Source organism: Arachis hypogaea, chromosome 11 (assembly GCF_003086295.3).
Source record: "Arachis hypogaea cultivar Tifrunner chromosome 11, arahy.Tifrunner.gnm2.J5K5, whole genome shotgun sequence".
NCBI lineage: Eukaryota > Viridiplantae > Streptophyta > Magnoliopsida > Fabales > Fabaceae > Arachis > Arachis hypogaea.
In genome coordinates, this window is record NC_092046.1 from 12,047,437 (window position 1) to 12,066,767 (window position 19,331).

At 32.5% G+C, this 19,331-nt stretch overlaps 2 protein-coding genes across 5 annotated transcripts; one reads left to right on the top strand and one right to left on the bottom strand.

The window, feature by feature from the left end:
* Positions 1-7,035: 7,035 nt before the first annotated feature.
* LOC112720273 (ATP synthase subunit gamma, chloroplastic) lies at positions 7,036-8,451 on the bottom strand. The gene has a single exon (XM_025771151.2). The coding sequence runs from the start codon at positions 8,361-8,363 to the stop codon at positions 7,245-7,247; it is 1,119 nt and encodes a 372-aa protein (XP_025626936.1). The 5' UTR covers positions 8,364-8,451; the 3' UTR covers positions 7,036-7,244.
* A 521-nt stretch (positions 8,452-8,972) lies between these two features.
* On the top strand, positions 8,973-17,187 carry LOC112720275 (uncharacterized). 4 transcript variants are annotated; one of them, XM_025771157.3, is made up of 10 exons: positions 8,973-9,270; positions 9,566-9,698; positions 12,902-12,958; positions 13,247-13,299; positions 14,595-14,646; positions 14,773-14,838; positions 14,917-14,976; positions 15,293-15,335; positions 16,334-16,378; positions 16,629-17,187. In XM_025771157.3, exons 2-10 carry the CDS (start codon positions 9,587-9,589, stop codon positions 16,690-16,692), a joined length of 552 nt encoding a protein of 183 aa, XP_025626942.1. In that variant the 5' UTR covers positions 8,973-9,270; positions 9,566-9,586; the 3' UTR covers positions 16,693-17,187. The 4 variants fall into 4 exon arrangements, with proteins under 4 accessions (XP_025626942.1, XP_025626939.1, XP_025626940.1 ...); XM_025771154.3 differs by having other exon boundaries at positions 8,994-9,270; positions 9,475-9,698; XM_025771155.3 differs by having other exon boundaries at positions 8,994-9,270; positions 12,860-12,958.
* Positions 17,188-19,331: the final 2,144 nt, after the last annotated feature.

Genomic DNA, 19,331 nt, shown 5'->3' on the forward strand with positions numbered 1-19,331 from the left:
TTGAATTTATTCAAATATAAGATAAAAAGATAGGTGGTAAGTTTTTGGATTGAGAGAAATTGTCAACCACTCTTTTAGCTTTTTTAACATTTATTTTGAACACATTTAAAGCCACTTATTCTAATTTACAATACAAAAAAGTATATAAAAATTAAAAAATAAATCGTTATAATAACATGAACTAAATTATCTTTTAATTAAGAATATATAAAAGTCCTACCTTTTTCAATTTTAAAAAATATATTATACTTGTTCTTTTTTTGTCTATTACTTCGACTAAATGTAGGTTTATTTGAAAACCTGAAAATAAAAAATAGTCTAAAAAATAGAGTTAATATTCAATTGAAGTAATTGAAATTTCAAAGGCTAATTTAAAATTTGAGGCAAATTTTAGAGGCCAATTTGAGTATTAAGTCCTAAAAAATATAATTAAATAAACTTTAATTGAAAATGAAAAAAGAAAGTATTTAAGTAATTCTAAATGGATTTATTAATGATTAATAATATAGTTCATATTTCAATTACATATATTGTATAAAAGAAGGATTTGGATCCTCTAAATTTTGAATTTTACTTTAGAGAGTAAAGTGTGATCTCTCACTGTTTATTTTATAAGTGGGACCAAGAGAAAATATGAGAGAGAAATCATTTAAGGGTGAGAGATCACACTTTATTCTCTAAAGAAAAAATTCAAAATTTAGAGTATCCAAATTCATAAAAGAATGGCAAAAGCTAGTGCACTCCAGGTAAAGTAGAGAGTGCAACACTCTTTAAAAGTTAACCTACTATCAAAAGTTATCAGGTAAATTAAATTTATTTATTATTATTATTATTGTTTTCTTTTTTTTTCATGGGCTGAATAAACAAATTAACACTGACAAAAAAAAACTAATTTTCTCTTTTAACACAGACCTTTACACCACAAAAAGTACTCATGAAAATTTGATCGAATTCTTTCATTACCCTGTTATTGTCGATGCGATGTCTTCAAGCATCTTCATTGTTTTGTTTGCTGGCGGTACTTTTACTGTCCTTCTGGCTAGTCACAAATTTTGACGCTCTTGAACCCACTCCTTTCCACTTCTGTCATGAATAACCTTCAAAGCCTGAAAAATCGCTGCCATAGAAGAGAAAGAAGTAATCACACTTGAGCAATAAAGTGTTCTTCCACCAAAACTTCCTTTCTCTTGTGTTCTCTTGTATTCTTAGCTTTCTTGCTAAGTATTGAGGGTCAGGCTGACTTGGTCTTAGCTCAAGAGGTTGAGTAAGTCCGAGTGCCGGCACGATAGCATTGGAGTGTGTCCAAGGCCGTGACAAAATGTCACGATAAATTTTAGAAGGTTAGATTTAACAGTGTTTGTATAGTTTTCTGGAGTGTTTGAGAATACTCTAGATGGTTCCGGAACGTTCTAGAATGTCCTAGAAGGTCTCGGAATACCCTAGAAGGTTCTAGAAGACTCTGGAAGGTTATAGAGTATTCTAGAAGAGTGTAGATGTATATAGAAGTATAAAGAGTGGTATGGAATAATCTAGAAACATTTAGAGAATTGTAGTAGGATAGATATTTCTGGACCGTTGATTAGATTTAATTATAGCCATCCATCTGTTGCCGCTGCTGGTTGGCTAACTCCAAATACAAAACCGATTCTGTAGAAGAACCTCGGTCTCCATGAAGGCGCCTTAATTCTCAGATGACGACGCAGTCAAAGCACAAAATACAGTTACAATAAGTCCATTATCTTTTATTTCAAATTATCTTCAACGTGTACGTAATAGAATGAAAAATTAAAATATAATTATATTTAAATAATTATTTGTATTAATTTTTTATTAATTTATTCAAAAAATAATTAAACTTTAAACTAATTGGTATAAAATATTACAGATATAAAATTAAAAGAAACTTTTATTTGTATAAAAATAAGCTTAATAAATAATTATTCTATTTAATATATAATTAAGAGTATTGATTTCTTTGCCAACGAGTTATAATTCAAATGACATACTCTTTTCATACTCACCTAAAAGATCGTGGATTTAATTCTTCCTATTTTTGGTAAAAAAAAAAATGAATACTTCTTTCTTTTATTAACTTATATAATATTTATTGAATAGTCGCGTAAAATTTTTTTGTCATAGTATTTGAACAAAAATAAAAGAAAATGTTATTTTAAGAAAAACTAATAATATATTTTTAATAATATTTTTAATATAAAATAATAAATTTTAAATATAGTAAAGTAACATATTTCTATAAAAAAGATTGTTAATAAAAAAATTATATAAATATTTTTATATGAATTTTTGTTTCGCATAAAATAAAATTATTATATGTTTGTTTATTTCTTACGTTATATATATATTTTAAATTAAATTTATATAATACAAAATTTTTTATCATTCACTTCATATTTAATGTTATAATTTTGTTTCACACAAAATAAAATTGTATATATATGTATTAATTAAATTTATATAACACAAATTTTTTTATTATTGTATTTATATTTAATATTATAATTTTATTTTACACAAAACAAAATTTATTTAAATTTTAATATTATATACATAATATATATTTAATATTATTTTTTTAAGATTCTAATATATCTTTTTTTCTGAATTTAGTACATGGATTTTTAACTTATTTTTTATGTATTATTTATTTTAATTTTAAAGTCCAATAACTTTTTTTGTTGTACAGATATGTTGCCTTTAATATTTATATACTATTTTTTTTTTTTTGGACTTTAGCCCAATATCTGAAACTTATAGAAAAATTTAAAATTTATAAAAAAATGGTTAACCTGATTAATTCAGATTTAACGAATTAATAAAGTATACAACACTCTATACTTAGTAAGGAGCGTTTAAGGATGAACCTAAAAGAATCAGAGTGAGAGATACAAATGGAGTATATATTACGCAAATAATATATAATTTCTTTTCATTTTGAAATAATTGTCCAAAACAAAAAAAAACACACATATATTAGCGAAAGAAAGAAATGAGTGGACAATATCACAGAAACGAAAAAAGAAAATTTGCTGATAATAAAAGAAAAATGAAGTATGCACATTTATAATATAGTTTAATATCTTTATTCTAAAATATTTATCCAAAAAGTAAAAAAAAAAATATATATTATCTATTATATATCTCTAATTTTATAATTAAAATGTGGTATATGTCACTTTTTTATTGTAATTAGAATCAAATCTTTTTCTCTAAAATTAAAGAATTCTTCTCTCCTCCTTATTAATTTTACAACCAAAATGTGTTACATGTCACTCTCTCATTGTAATTGAAATTAAATCTTTTCCTCTTAATTGTGTACTAAACATATAAACATTTTTTGTACATAAATAATTTTTATAATGACCTAAAAATATGGTCAAAAAAGAGTCAAATTCCTCCTAAATATATTGGGTAAAAGGATGGAACCCAAAAGAGCACCTTAAGGAGTTGAATTTCTCTTAAGTGAAAACTATATTAGTGGAAGTGAATTGGTTGGATTTGGAGTGTAAAAGTTTCATCTAGTTAAAAGAAAACCAAACTAGATGTCCCTTCACTAATGTCAAATGTCATGAACTTTAATTTAACTTGTGGAAATCAACTTCTTACTTTTTCAATTAAAAAGACTTGAGGTGACACGAATATCTAAAGATATTTGGGATAAAAGGAGTATCAGACTAAAAACTATTGGACAATAGATCTCCTCTTCTAAATAGTTTTATACTATAAAAAAAAAAAATCTCAAATCACCTCTTTAAGACATCTTTACATTCTTTTCACTGTTGAAGCTGAGAAGCTAAAAAATCCATCTTTTTCTCTCTCCAAATTTTCTCTCATTGTTCATTATTTCCATTCATCACCTTCACGAGTAAAAACTGGCATTCAGATATTCCACCAGAACACTCGACAACTATTAACCAACCCCTGTCCACTTTAAACAAAGCTCATTCATCCTCTTGTGACATTAGTGGAGGTCTCAACACTTGTTCTCCACCTCTATTTCTCATCATTAATTCTTGTATTGCTTATTCGCCATTAATAAAAGTGTTTTCCTCACAAGTATACTTACCCTGAATCTCTCATCTTAACCATTATTTTTTACTTAATCTATTTTTCGCAAAACTCACCCGAATCACCTCTAAAATTAAAGAATTATTCCTTCCTCTTTACTAATTTTACAACTAAAATGTGCCACATGTCACTTCCTTATTGCAATTGAAATCAAATCTTTTCCTCCAAAATTAAAATGTTCTCTCCTCCTCCCTCTTTCTTTCTCTTTCTCTCATTCCTTCAACCATTCTATTTATTTTATATATGATTATCAATCTCAATGACTACTTACTAATTTGACCATCAAAATGTGCAACATGCCATTTTTTAATTGCATTAAAATTAAAATTGAAATATTAAAATTAAAATTGAAATATACCTATATTATATATCATATATTACTATCTAATTTAATAATCAAATGTGTCACATGATACTCACTTATTAAAATTGAGAGAAAATATTTTTTTTTCAAAATTAATAAACTCCCTTCCTAAATTCTCTCATCTACCTCTTTCTATTTTTCTATTTCTCTCTACTATTTTTACTCTATATATAATTTATATTTTAAGTTATTAATTTGATAAATCAAAATATGTCATTCGATATTTTTTTACAATTAAAATAAATTTTTTTCTTCCAAAATTAACAAACTCTCACTCTCACTCTCATTCTTTATCTTTATCTTTCTCCCTCTTTTCTCTCATTCCCTATTTTTTCTATCTTTCTCCTTTACAGAAAACAAAATTAACAAAATAATATTATTTAAATAAAAAATATTATTATTGTTATTATATACATAATTTTTTAGTTTTCTATTTAGTTTTAAATTTTCACCGCTTATTTTTCTAATTTATATTTTCATTTCTCTTCTTTCAAATATTTATTACATATAATTTGGAGAGAATACTAATGTTATAATTAAAAATTAGAATCAAGATTCAATTGTTTAAAAAAAATTAATTTTGAGTTAATTTTATAACTATCAGTATAATTTTTTTATATTAATATCTAATTATATTTTTATATACATAGAGAAAAAATATTATTTTTAAATAGCAAGTATAAAAATTAATTATTTCTATTTGTACAATTAACACCTAATTAAATGTAAAAGTATACACGTTAAATTGTTTTGAATTTTAGATAATGAATGTTAAAATTAATTATTAATAAAAAATTAGATTTTTTATATAAAATAATAACTAAAAATCTTATTATTTGATTTTTTATCTACAAATATTTTGGTCTTCTTAGCCAGGGACTTTTATCAACATACGACTTTTTTTTGTAAAAATAATTTGATTTTATAAATCTTTTATGCCATATATAATCTATACTGTCCCGTAATTTTAAAAAATTTATATTCCCGTAATAATATTACGGATAAAAATAATAGTTTAAAATAAATCTTACTAATATTTAAAATTATTATATATAGATAAAACTACTGTTAAACAAAAGGAGCATGTATAATTAATGATTATTCAATTTATCAATTATGTCAATTAAATTTTTAATATGTAATTTTATTTGTAATTTATAAATAGTTCTTATAATATATATTTCACAAATATAAAATACTTTGAAAAATATAATTTTGCTGATGAAACTCTATTCTACTTGCAGCGTGCGGCGGTGAGAAGATGAAGCTCACAAGTCGCACCATATGAAATTGAGACTAAAAAATGAGTAGCAAAAGTAGTTTGAGTGATGAATATCACATTTTCTGACTAATTGCTAATGTCAGCAAATTTAATATGCTGGTTCAACTTATTACTAAATACTAATACAATATCCTTACTACTAATTTACATCTTCAATTACATCCCCCCTCAAGCTGGAAGGCATGAAAATTGGTCAGCCCTGGGTTGCTTTTACATGATAAGAATGTATTAGGTGGTAGTGACTTGGTGAGGATATCAGCACCTGATTTGCCGAAGATACTGGGAGCTCACTACTCTTTCTTGTACTTTATCTTAGACAATGTGACAATCCATCTCTATATATTTAGTAAACATCATGAAAAACTGGATTAGCTACAATGTGAAGAGCCGATTGGTTGTTACAACTGACAAGTGCCATTGCTTTGTCCTCAACTTCAGCTGAGGAACGTGCTATTGTGTGCTGCTTCTTGCTGCGCCAAAATATCAATGATCTCCCAAGAAAGAAACAGAATCCAGATATATACAAAACATCAATGATCTCCCAAGAAAGAAACAGAATCCAGATATATACAAAACGGCGAGTACCAAGGCAAGCACTCTAGTATAAGTCAGAAACAGTAGTAAGCGTGAATTCATCAGAGGTGGAAAAGAGCACTCCCTTAGCTGGAGCACCCTTGACCTTGAGGTAGCGAAGAACAAGGAGCGCAGCTTGGAAGTGCTTAGCAGTGGCATAACCAAGAAATTGACTAAGCTTATTCACGGTGAAGCATATATCATGACATTTATTGGTATTGGCTAAATAAATTAGACGCCCAATCAACCTCCAATAGGGTGTGACATCATCCAAAGGGGTTCCTAAATTCTTGGAGACTTAGTGTGGTGTAATCCATTGGGGTGGTGGCCGATTTGGCATTCGTCAGCCCGAACTCATCAAGCAAGTGCAAAGTATACTTGCATCGATACATTGCAATACCCTGTTGACTTCTAGCCATTTCTAGACCAAGAAATTTTGAATTCAAGTAGACCCTGATCCTAAACCTGTCATCAAGTAATTTTACAATCTCAGCCCAATCACTTCCTGCCAAAACTAGATCATCAACATACATGTAAAACCAGAATCAGAAAACAAGCAACAGGCATACAAGAAAATAAGGAAGGGAAAGATAAGTAATAAACCAACCTTTATTATCTGCCAAACTTGGTACAGTTTAAAACGTTGAGACTCGCCAAATTTTCTGAAGTGAACTCATACATTTGGTTAGAAAACTAGCAAAACATAAGCAATCTGAATAAGTACGAAATATCAAGGAAAGCATAAATATATTTTCACTTTGATACAACAACACATAAAAGTATTACAGGTCAAAATTAGCCACTATAGTTCTCATTCCTTAATCTAGTTCTACTTGCAGTTAACAATGTTGGCAAACTTCATAATCCCATGTTCTATATAACAATTAACAGATTTTGTTATTTCAAGGCAAAATTTATGACAAGAAAAGTTGCAACTTGTCAATCAACTGGTATTAGTGCCTCAGCTCCGGCCACAATCTCCAATATCTCCCCTGTGATCTTTGCCTGCCGTTCACGATTATAAGCAACCGAAAGATTCTTCTTCAATTCGATAGCATTATCGGTTGCATTAGACATTGCAGCCATCCTAGCAGCAAGCTCACTCGCTAGTGATTCCTGCAAACCCCTCAAGATCTGGCTGTTCAAATACAGAGGCAACATAGCATCAAGAATCTGAGCCGGATCTTGCTCGAACTCCATAATTGGCGGCGTAGCAAATTCCCTGACAGCAACATCCCTCTCCACTGCCAACTTCCCTTCCTTTGTAGTCAACCTAAAGTATTCGTCATCAATGGCATCAATGCAGTTTCCATTCACATCGCGAACCTCGCCTTTAGCCGTTAACGGCAACAGAGTTTGAATCACAGGATCAAACTTCACCAATGACACAAACTTGGTGTAAACAATCTCAACCTTGTCAACCTCCTCTGTAACAAACAGTGAATACACATCATCAGCAATGATTTGAGCTTCTTTCACAGTGGGGAAGCTCCCACATTCAACGAACCTATCAACCCTAACACTTCCCTTGCGGCTGAAAAACGCGTTCCCCTTCTTCCCAACGCTAATCACAACGCAATTCAAGCCAAGCTTGTGTAGCTGTTGGATCCGAACTTCGGCTTTCTTCAAGACGGTGTTATTGAAACCGCCACAGAGGCCGCGGTCTCCGGTGACGACAACGAGGGCGACGGAGTTGACGGGCCTGACGTCCGTTAGGGGGACGATGACGTCGTCGTCTCGGAGACGGCAGTTGATGTCGTGCAAGACTTCAACGAGCGTTTCGGCGAAGGGTCTGCCGTTTAGGACAGCTTCTTGGGCCCGTCGGACCCTGGCGGCCGCGACGAGCTTCATTGCTTCAGTGATCTTGTGAGTGTTCTTAACGATGTCGATTCTTTCTCGGAGTTCCCTAATGCCGCAGCGAATGGAAGGAGGAAACGGAGGGCGAGAGTGAGGGAACGGTGGTTGGTGGAGTCTGGTGGGTAGTGGGAGTGAGGGGGAGAGTGGGTGAGAGAGGTAAGGTTTTGGAGGAAGGGAAGTTGAGAGTGATGGGGAAAACATGAGCGGTGGAATGAAGAAGCTTTGGGTTGGATTTCGGGGGGAGTGGGGATAGTGGTGGTGGTAGGGCTGGCGCTATTCCAACCCGTTTCAGCCCGTTTCAATTTATTTTTAGTATTTATATTTGTTCAAAAATTAAAACCAAAGAAAATTAGATTTTTTATTTAAATAAATAAATTAATTATAATAATTACCGAAATAAATAATTTAAATTATGTTTCTAATCAAATTTATTATGTAGAATTTTCTTCTTATAAATTATTATTTTAGTGAGTTATTAGATTATAATTTAATTAAATTTATTAAATTATTTAATAACTTTTTATTATTAATTTTATATAAATATATATGCATTTGCGTTTTTATTAATTTATTATTTTAAAAATTTTATTTTGTATCTCTAATAATTCATTAATTAATGAATAAATTTTTAAATAGAACTTGAATTCACTGTAAATTAATCTTTAGCCTATTTAAAAATATTGTCTACATGATTAATAAAAATTATAATTTTTGGTTAATATTTAAACAATTTTAAATACCAAAAATGAATTTTATATTTTAAATTTTAATAATATAAAAATAAAATATTGATTTTTGTTGATAAAAAGCATCTGTCTCTGTATTTCTCTTAATTTTTAATTGATTCATTACATTTTAGCTTTCCTCACCAATTGCCGAAATTCGAACAATCTAACCCACCATAGCACCCACCCACCATCTCCTCTAACTGTACCCGCTGGCGACATCCCAACGACGGTGGCGATTTCAACACTATAGTGGCGACAACACCAGCCAACAGCGGCAGCCACTCCACATCCACAACCCATAACCACCGCCACACAACAGTGGTTGCCTGCTCATCTCATCATTGATCTCAACCCCCGATTCCACATCTCCGCCCTCTGTGGTTAGTGTATTTTCAACTGTTCTATTGTAGTTCTGCAGTTAGATTGATTTTTTTTTCTGGAATTTAATATGATATGTGAATTCATCTTTCCACTTAGTATTTTAGTCACGTACACCTTTTCTTTTTGGATATTTAGAACATTCAATCGTTTTATTTTGTTTATCATAGTGTATAAACTTAAAAGCTTAATATTGTGGAATGAAGGGAGTAATGGAGTATCATCTTGTAAAGTTTTTGAAGTTTGCAATCTCCAATCCAACCCTGTAACATGTTTCAACTGTTATTCTTTGAAAAGGAAACGGCAAAACTAAATAAAATGCGGAGGGTTCTGGGGAAGATTTCTGGGTTACTGAGCAATCGAAATATGGTTGGAGTGGATAAAACTGGAAACAAATACTTCACCAAAATGGAAGAGATTGATGGTATCAGTAAGTGTTTCTCTCTTTCTCCTTATGCATATGCTGCAGTTATTCTGGTTTTAATATTGAATTATGTTATTATTTATTTTTATAGATTATATGGGTGATAATACTGGACTGTGCTATTATTTATTTATTTATTTTGTGGTAAAAGAAGAATTTCATTAAGGTGGAGAGAAGAAGAATACAATTTAGAGGATAAGAGGTCCTCTATACCAGATCAAAACAACGAAAGAGTTATCTATAAAGAATAAGTTTCAATCTCTCAATATGTCTAGGACGGAAAGTCCTCCTTAAAGAGTTACACCAAATAGATGCCAAACATCTATGCCAAAAAACTAGCTTGTTAGAAAATTTGTCATTGTAGGTGTGTGCATTGTGCTCCAACCAAATACTCCAAATAGTAGTGTATATTGCACAGTGCCACAATGATTTTGCCTCTTTTTCTACTTCTGAAACCAATAAAAACCTAGTTAAGAGGAATTCATCTAAGGTTGCAGGGACCACCCAATATTCATCAAAGATGGCAAACAAATTGTTCCACAAAATCACATGCGAAAATGCAAAAGCAGATGTGAACTTGATTCTGAGTTTTCCGAAAAATAACACATTAGGGGAGACAACCTATGTGGCCTTTGAACCTAAACCCTAAACATGCCATTGGTGTTAATTCTGTTAAGCATATCTATCCATACTGAATATTTGAGGGAGCTTTGGACTTCCAAATAGGTTTTGTCAATACGGGAAGAGATTGTATTTTGGGAATGCATTAGAGATGAATGATTTACAACTAAAACTACCAAAGGAATAAAGAGACCATGACCTTTTGTCGGGGTTGGAATATAAAGAAAAATGATCAAGGAGACTTAAGAGTATCATAAGTTCAGAGGATTCCTTATCATTTAGGTTATGGAAGAATTGGAAGTCCCATGTGAAGAAAGAACCCCGTCTAGGGTAGAAGGCCTGGATAGGGGTGTTATTCAAGGAAGATAGTCAATAGAGATGCAGAAACTCTTAAGAGAGGTATCTTCTATTCAGTTGTCTTCCCATAAGTTAAAACAAGAACTATCACCTACATTCAAAGAAAGATGTGGTTTAAAAATAGTATAACCTTGAGAAATGAACTTCCAAGGGCTAGAATGAGTAGTATGGGCAGCAGCATTAGCATCCTAACCGGTCTTGTCCAAACCATACTTATTCTTGATTAGTTGATGCCATAGAGAGTGAGGTTCTAAAGGAAAGTGACAAAGCCATTTAGCTACCAGTGTAATGTTCTTACTTCTTAGACACAATATTGCCGAGACTCAAGCCTCCTTCCTTGTTCAGCAAATCATCCTGGTTTGTATCCATAGTTCCACACCAAAGAGAGTCTCTCATAATCTTTTCAATGGTGTTGGCCACTCCTGCTTGGACTGTGCTATTTTTATTATTATTATTATTATTATTATTATTATTATTTAAGGGTGTTTTGCTGTGTTTTGGGTTTTACTTTCTTGTCTTGTAGGATTTCTGGTCTTATCTAGTTTTTGTAGGCAAAAGGGATATTATTTTTCCATATTTGTTTAATGGATTTCTTGATTTTGGAGATTCTGTTTCTTATACTCTGGTTTCATTGTGAGGGATGTAATTCAAAGTAAGAAATCTAAATCAAATGAATACAAATGATATAAGAAATCCATCTAAAACTAAACAAGTAACAATCTATAATGTGTATGTGTAATTATGTATATGTTTTAGGGTGGTTTCTTTGGTAAGAGTGTCCGCTCCTAACAACCTTGAAAGTATGGCAATGTTCCCTTTTGTTGGACAAATTGGGAATTAATACTCACCCTTGAAATTTGACCCCGGCTCAATTTAGCTCCCAATTTTTCAATCGACCCAATTTGTACCTTGAAATTTTGAGTCGTGACTTAATTTGGCCCTTCCATCCATTTCCGTCACCGGAGAGTTGACGTGGCAATTTTAATTGACACCTGGCGCTACATAAACGACATCGTGTAGTTGTTGGCGCCCAAAATGTATTAAAACGATGCCATGTGACATGAGAAGGGAGTTAAACGAAACCCCAAATGTAAAACACTTCATTACTTAAACCTCAATTGACCCTTCTTCTTCTTCCCCCTCTTGTATACGTTGTGGCAACGGAAAATCAATCTTGTCGCCGTAGGTGAAGTTTGAAGCTTTTAGCACTTGTTTCGTCGGCCTATAGTGAAGATGAAGAACCTAGGAACCACCATTTGTTCAAAAAAACAAGTTAGTAACAGAATCATTACTCCCAACATGCAATGCTTTGTTTTGTTGGAATATATTGGTTGAGGTTTGTTGTTCTTTGTTTTTTACTCTATTTGATCAGTGAATCTTTCAGGCACTTGGGTTGATTATGGTTGTTAGTACTGGTAGGGTTCTTGTATGCTAGGGTTTAATTTTTTTATGTATGTGACTGAGATCAACTGACTCTGATGCATTGGGCAAATGGATATTAGTAGCAATGTTGTTTGATAGTAAAGATAAATATGAGGCTTGTTGCTGGCGTTTTTTTTGTTTTCTTGTTTAAGAGAAGTTGGAATGAATGGAAGACTTAATAGTTTATGTTTTTGAATGGAGGTTCATGATTGTTGATTTAAAATAGACTGAAGTAAGTGTAAATGTTAACCATTTCTACAACCACACCATTGCGGAACCTTCCCAGCTGCCATGTGAACGCGATCTACTTGAGCTTTGGGAAGCTTTGCTGCCGCTCCTCAGCATCCTCCCCAACTCACCAAAAACGGCTTCAATTTGGGAGATTTGGGGCACAATCTACGTTTTTATGTTCAGATCCCTGGGGGCTAAATTGGTGCTTATAAGATTTTTGCCACATCATATAACTGTTGACTGTGCCAAGTGTCACTTAAAATTGCCATGTTAGCTCTCGGGTGACGGAAATGGACGAAAGGGCCAAATTGAGTCCCAACTCAAAATTTTAAAGTACAAATTGAATCAATTGGAAATTTGGGGGCTAAATTGAATCAGAGTCAAATTTCAGGGGGCCATTTTGAGTATTAACTCAACAAATTTGTGTTCAGTTACTTAAAATGTTATTTTGATCTGTGAGCATGGGTTTGGAGTGTAAAAACTGTAATGCTACTTATATTTTCGTTGTTGTGTGATTTTGCTTTGTATGTTTGTAGGCTGTATCTACCTAATTCTGTTGTCTTGTTTTGGTGTACTAGTGAAAGAGAAAAGATGGGTGGTGTTTAAGGGAGAGGAGGACCCTACCTCAATTCCAGGTATATATTCGACTTGTTGATTTGTAGTAGCTTTCTCTAAGTTGCTAAATTATTTGAATTTAGAGCCTTCTTTTGTTCTGTTGATTGTGGATTTGTTCCATCCAATTTTCACATCTCTTTAATGAAATTATTTTCATAATCTTCTGTTGCTAAAGATATTTCTTATTCTCACCACCTTCAGCTTCAGTGTGAAAGGCACGATTATATTTAAGTTATTCAGATAACAGTCTATGTTTATTTATTCCTTTTTTCTACTGTTGATGAATAGTTATTGTCCAATTACTTTAGTTGAATGGATATGTTGGCTGAACGGGCAACGCAAAAAAGCTCCAACTCCAGAGGTAAATTGAAATGCATATCATATCATAAATTCATCTAATGACAAGGCTATTGAAGTCTATATATTTTCCAGTTACGGTTTGGCTAGATGACATGACATTACTTGCAATGCTTTCCAATAGAATTGTTGTTTGTATTCACTGGTTAATTTGTGGTTTCTATTGTGGAAGGAAAGAAGGGGGGAGTGTTGATCTGTGGTGAATAAATATAGAATGTTGTTGTAGTCTCTCATTGGTAAAACTGTTGTGTCTTCTCTTCTTGTTTTTGTTACTTTTTTTTTTTTTTAATAAATACAAGAGCAGCATTGAAAGGAACCATAGAAGTACCTATGGGCAATATAAGGCATACTCAAGTTTTGTGAACAAAAAATATAGAACATAAGTAAACTAAGAAAACAAGAAATGCAACAGGTTAGCCTTATCCTCTGATTAGTAAACACTCTTAAAAGTTATAACATTATGTTCTTGTTTATGCCCCCACAGTCAATATAGTCTCTTCAACAGATATAGGCAAGCTGATATCATCTCTATTGTGTATCATATTATTTTAAATACTATAATTGATAATTGAATAGCACCAATTGTTCCAAACTAATTTGTACAGATCATTTACCGCAAATAAATTAGCGTGTTTGGCCATGAATAGTTCCAAAGATGGTGTGTCATGACAACTTTGGAATCATGCAAGTCTAATGGGTATTATTAGATGGATGTATAAAAGAATGAAATCAGAGATCCCTGTGATTCATTGACTTCTACATATATATATATATATATATCAAAGTGAGAATGGTACTTTTATATGAGAATGTGATTGTAGCCGTTAGATCAAATTGTGTGTAGATTAAATTTATAATTAACAAAGTCATAAAAATTCATTCTTACATGGTAACCACTTGAGTTATATTCTAATTCTTTTAACATGAATATAGTTCTAATCAATTGTTTAAAGGAATGGAAATATGTTTATTTTGTCTTCTTTTTTCGGTGGTTTTTTCTTGGCCAAGGCGCTCTACTTTTTTTGTGAGGGGGGTTGTTTTTTGTTTGAGGTTTAAATGGGGTTAGGATTATAAAGGGATGAATAAATAAGGGATAGTTGTTCATCAATATTTTCAACCAAAACTAATCCATTAGTTGGTTACTCCTATTTGTAACTTTTGCAATGGAATAACAAAATCTTAAACTAAATAATGGCCTCCATTGTTTACTGAGAAGTGAAACTTTTATGAAGAGGCTTTTTGGCAGAACAACTTATACTATTGCAGTAGTGCTTGATAACACTTTCTTATTCCTCTCAGGAAATGATGGAATTGGAAGCAAGGCGTGAACGTGTTAGACAAAATGTTGCTCGTATGTGTAACTTATATTTCCATGTTAGCTGATAAGTGCAATGAAACGATAATTTTTTCGTAAAAAGTCTAGGTCTACAGTCCCTAACACTTTCTTCTTTTGTTTGTGTGTTTCTTTTTCATTAAGTTCTAAAGAAAGAAGAAGAGGAAAGGAGAGCTAAAGAAGGCAGTACAGGCAAACGTGTCAGCACTGGTTAGATGCTTAAAATTTTGTTACATCCCAAATTTTGTTCTACTTCTTGATTTATCGATTAATTGAATTTTGATGCAGGAAAGGTTGCTGGTCCAGACTTGAAAAGTTTTATCCGGCAAATTCCAGTTGGCTCAGAAGGTCATCATCATACATTGCTTTTCTTTTTAAATTATTTGATTCTTTTTGGGGGGTAAATAAAAATGTTTTGCTTAAATTAAGGGTAATGAAGCTCGACTTTTTATCTCAAGTACTTGAACGTTTCTACCCTCAAAGCAGAATAATACATCAATTTTTTTTTTCACAAAAGAAGCCATTAAATTTTTATCATTCTATGCAGATGATTTACTGATTTTTATGCTTTGCCATCCAGCATTGAGGTTTCGTACAATTACAATACATTAGTAAACCAGCTCTCCTATTAATACAGTTTGAGTTTGACATAATTGCATTATAGGTAGTGAGGTTGAAGAATCATCTGGTGCAAGGGGTAACTTGAGGTGAGTCTTTTTGGAATTGATGGATCAATAGACAAATATCTATTTGAAATTGAACATGCACATGCTTTGTCATGTGTCGCAGTCTTGTTTTTTGCTGAGTTCTTGTTTTCGATTTTTCAACTTGTGTTGCTTTTAGGCTCTGTTCAAGTCATGCTTTGGGCTGTTAACATACTCTCGGGTGAAATTAGTGATAAATTGTTAGCCTTATATACTTCAACTAACATTTTTTATATTATATAATATTATTTTTCCATTGAAATAATTTATTTTGATATAAATATTGTATAATATCTATTGAATTTTATCTCTAACTTTTGATATTCCATTACTTTACTATGTGTAATGTCCAAAATTATATAAATTAAGTGTTAGGTCGACCCCATTGTCCTGGTCCTTTTTGGATTATTTTTGGATGAAGTTTAGGTCTTTTTTTTAACTGGGATGAAGCTTAGGTCTGGAAAAAGCCCATCCAAGAAATGGGGTCGGGCCTGGGACTGGGTCTGGGTTTAGGTTTAGCTAAACCTGGTCCAGCCCATGTTCCAGTGGGTGTATTTTGGTTGAGCTTCTCCAAGGAGTAAAATTAATTACTATACATACCTAGAGGCTAGAGTGCATCTCTGATGTTTACCAAGAAAAAAAAAAAAAAAAAAGCCAGTGCATCTCTGATGCTGTACTATAGAAAACTAAGTGTCATTCCTTGGTTACCAGTACTCTGACATAGAAATTCATCTTCTATAAAAGGTACTTCATTTTTCTTTAGATGTTCTTCATTTTGTGTGACCTGAAGGTCACGAGTTAAAGCCGTAGAATCTACAGATGACTTTATCAAATTACGTTGCATACATTACACCCTTTGGGTGCAACCCTTTCCTGGGTTATTTTCTCCAATTTCCAGATTGTATTTGTCATTAAGTAATGCTTTTATTTTTCACTTTTTCATATAAAAATACTTTAGAAGTAATCATTCAACATATAGTAATTACATACTCTTTTTGCAGGAGTACTCAAGAGAACAAAACTGAGAAAGAAAAAGTGGAACCTGAGTAAGTTCACAGCCACATGAGTGGATATTCCAAGTCAATTAACATTAAAATGAGCCAAATTTCTATAAATCACATTTTCATTTGGAGATCTATATAAAAATCATAACTCAGCTAATTGAGACAAATCTATGCTATAACACAATTATTCCAAACATGTTGAATTTCTGAAAGTAATCATTTCCCAAGCTTTTGGCTTATGATATATAATTTCTGAACTTTCTTATTTGCTCCTTGTTAATTTATTGTTTAGGTCCTCGGAGCCAACAGGATCTGGTGCAACTTTTAGGCCAGGAACCTGGCAACCGCCAACTTGAGTTTTTGTTACAACAAAGAGGGGCCTTTTTGACATCAACATTCTTGTGTTAGCCTCATGCTATGTTTATTAGAAATTACATGCTTGGTTTATTTTCTTGCCAAAACTTTTTTGACAAATTTCTTCCCATACAAAATTGTAGTATTTCCTTGTTCATTCATAAACATCAATTCAACAAATATGAACACCAGAATAACCCAACATGAGGGTACAGCCAAAACAATGGTGACCTATGGATTTATGATGCGGTAAGCTCTAAAATCAAAGGACCAGATAAGGGTATTTCCTTTAGACATCCATTATTCTGTCATGGTGAAAGGACAACCATTTGGTTACTTTAAATCAGATAAGGGTATTCGTTAAGACAGAACAGGACACATTGATTCAAGGTCTTCTATCAACTGTAACTGTTCAACTATTAGCTATCTCTTATTTGTTGATGATTCTATATTTTTTTGCAAGGCTTCCCAATAAAATTGTGTCAATCTGTTGGTTATCTTATTGTAAGTCAGCCTCATTCCTTATTTAACCATGTCTTCAAGGGCAAATATCTTAAATATGAGAATGTCATGTCAGCCGAAATTGGTACTAGTCCTTCATGTTCATGGGCTTAGAAGAGAATTTTGAAATGGAGAAAGGTAGTAAAGAAGGGTAAAAAGTAACTTTTTTGTCTTAGGAAGTCACTTTTCAGCAGATATATGGACCATCATTCGCCACAATTCACAACCATTCTTCTCACCCCAATAGCTTCACGAGGGATTTAGATCCTCTAAATTTTAAATTTTATTTTAGAGAGTAAAGTGTGATCTCTCACCATTTATTTTATAGGTGGGACCAAGAATAAATATGAGAGAGAAATCATTCAAGGATAGAAGATCACACTTTACCCTCTAAAATAAAAATTCAAAATTTAGAGGATCCAAATAGTTTCATGAGGGCAGCTTTGTCGGAGGAGGACACTCCAGACCACATAATCCAATCTCAGCTGCAAGAAGGAAACAAGATCAAAACTTTAGACATGGCAAGAAAGTAAGAATGGAAGATGATGGCCAAGTTTTCACAGGAGAACAAGACCCAACGTTAATACCTAGAGTGGAAGACTAGATGCAAGGAGCTGAAGAAGAAAGAATATAAACTGATGAATAAAGGAGATCCTTCAGTGATATGGTGGGGAAAGGCAGAGTCAATATAAAAGCTGAAGTTGAAAGAAATGAAGAAAAAAGAGCATCTTCAAAGGAGAAGCAACCTAGGGAGACAGAAGAGGAGCTAGCCCAAGGTATTATAGTGGAGAAAGTTGAAGGAATCTATAACTTCAAGATCAATGAGGCTACTATGAAGAAGTTATGACACCCATGGTGGGACACCCTATTTGTTAAGTTGTTAAGGAAGGAAAATATCCCTAATGACTCTAACAAGGAGGCTAGAAACTATGTGGGAAAAAATGGATAGTATTAATGTGATTGATATGGGTAATGATTTCTCCATTATTAAATTTTTTTTCTAATGAAGATTTAGATTTTGCCCTCAGACCTCGGAAAATTTTTTATCACTACCTTTCTGTTCACCTTTGGAAGCCGAATTTGAATCCCACAGAAGCCATAGATTGATAGAATTGCAACTTGGGGGCTTCCTGGGTTAGCAATAGAATATTATGAGGAGAGAGTATGCTAAGGAAGATAGGGAATATAGTACGACAAACTATTAAAGTTGATACCTATGCGACATAAAAAAGTAGAGAAAAATTTACTAGACTATCTATTGAATTGGACCTAATAGAGACTCTAATTGCTCAGTACTCCATTAATGAAGTCAAGTATAAAGTGGAGTATAAAAATCTTCATAGCATTTATTTTGGGTGTGGCAGAGTGGGGCACAAAAAAGCTAACTGCCCCCAAATCAGCAATGCTCAAAGGAGGCAGCCATGGAAGCTAGGAAAGTGCAAGGAAGGGAGGAGCAAAGAGGATACAGGGTGGAGGGTAGTGATGAAAATTTGAGAAAAGATAAGGGCAAACAAGTCATAACATCAGAAGGTGAAGTGTACGACCCATGGATGGTGGTATCCAAGAGTGCACCTGGCAGAAAAGGAGGAAAATGAGAGGCTAATGGTAGTCGGGCTGTAGAAAATGGTGCAAATGAAAAAGTTACTGCCTCTAGTACAAGGTTTGTAGTATTACAAGAGAATAATGATGGAGGTAACAATTGTGAAGAATAACGGTAACTAGAGTATTGCAGGTGATAAAAATCTTACTTAGACTGTGACAACTAAGGCTGTAGCGAGCACCAATGGACCCTCTATAGCAAACAAAAAACAGACTATAAATCAAAACCCAAAAAATCACAATTTGAAACCCCGAGTAAAATTGGATAGAAGACCAGACCCTTACCCAGTGTTGGAGATATTATCATATAGAACACAATTCAGATGGATGAGAAAATGGGTGAACATCTTGATCCCACACCACCTGATCTGCATTCTGTGGATATTGAATTAATGGTTGAAGTAGCCATGAAGTTAGAGGAGGACCTTAACCATAATAATGGAGACATAATCACTAAAAGCAAGGTGTCTGTTGAGGACGGGACATCAATGTAACTTGTTAATGGAAAAGAAGAAGCCTGCATGGGGAAGGTCATAAACCT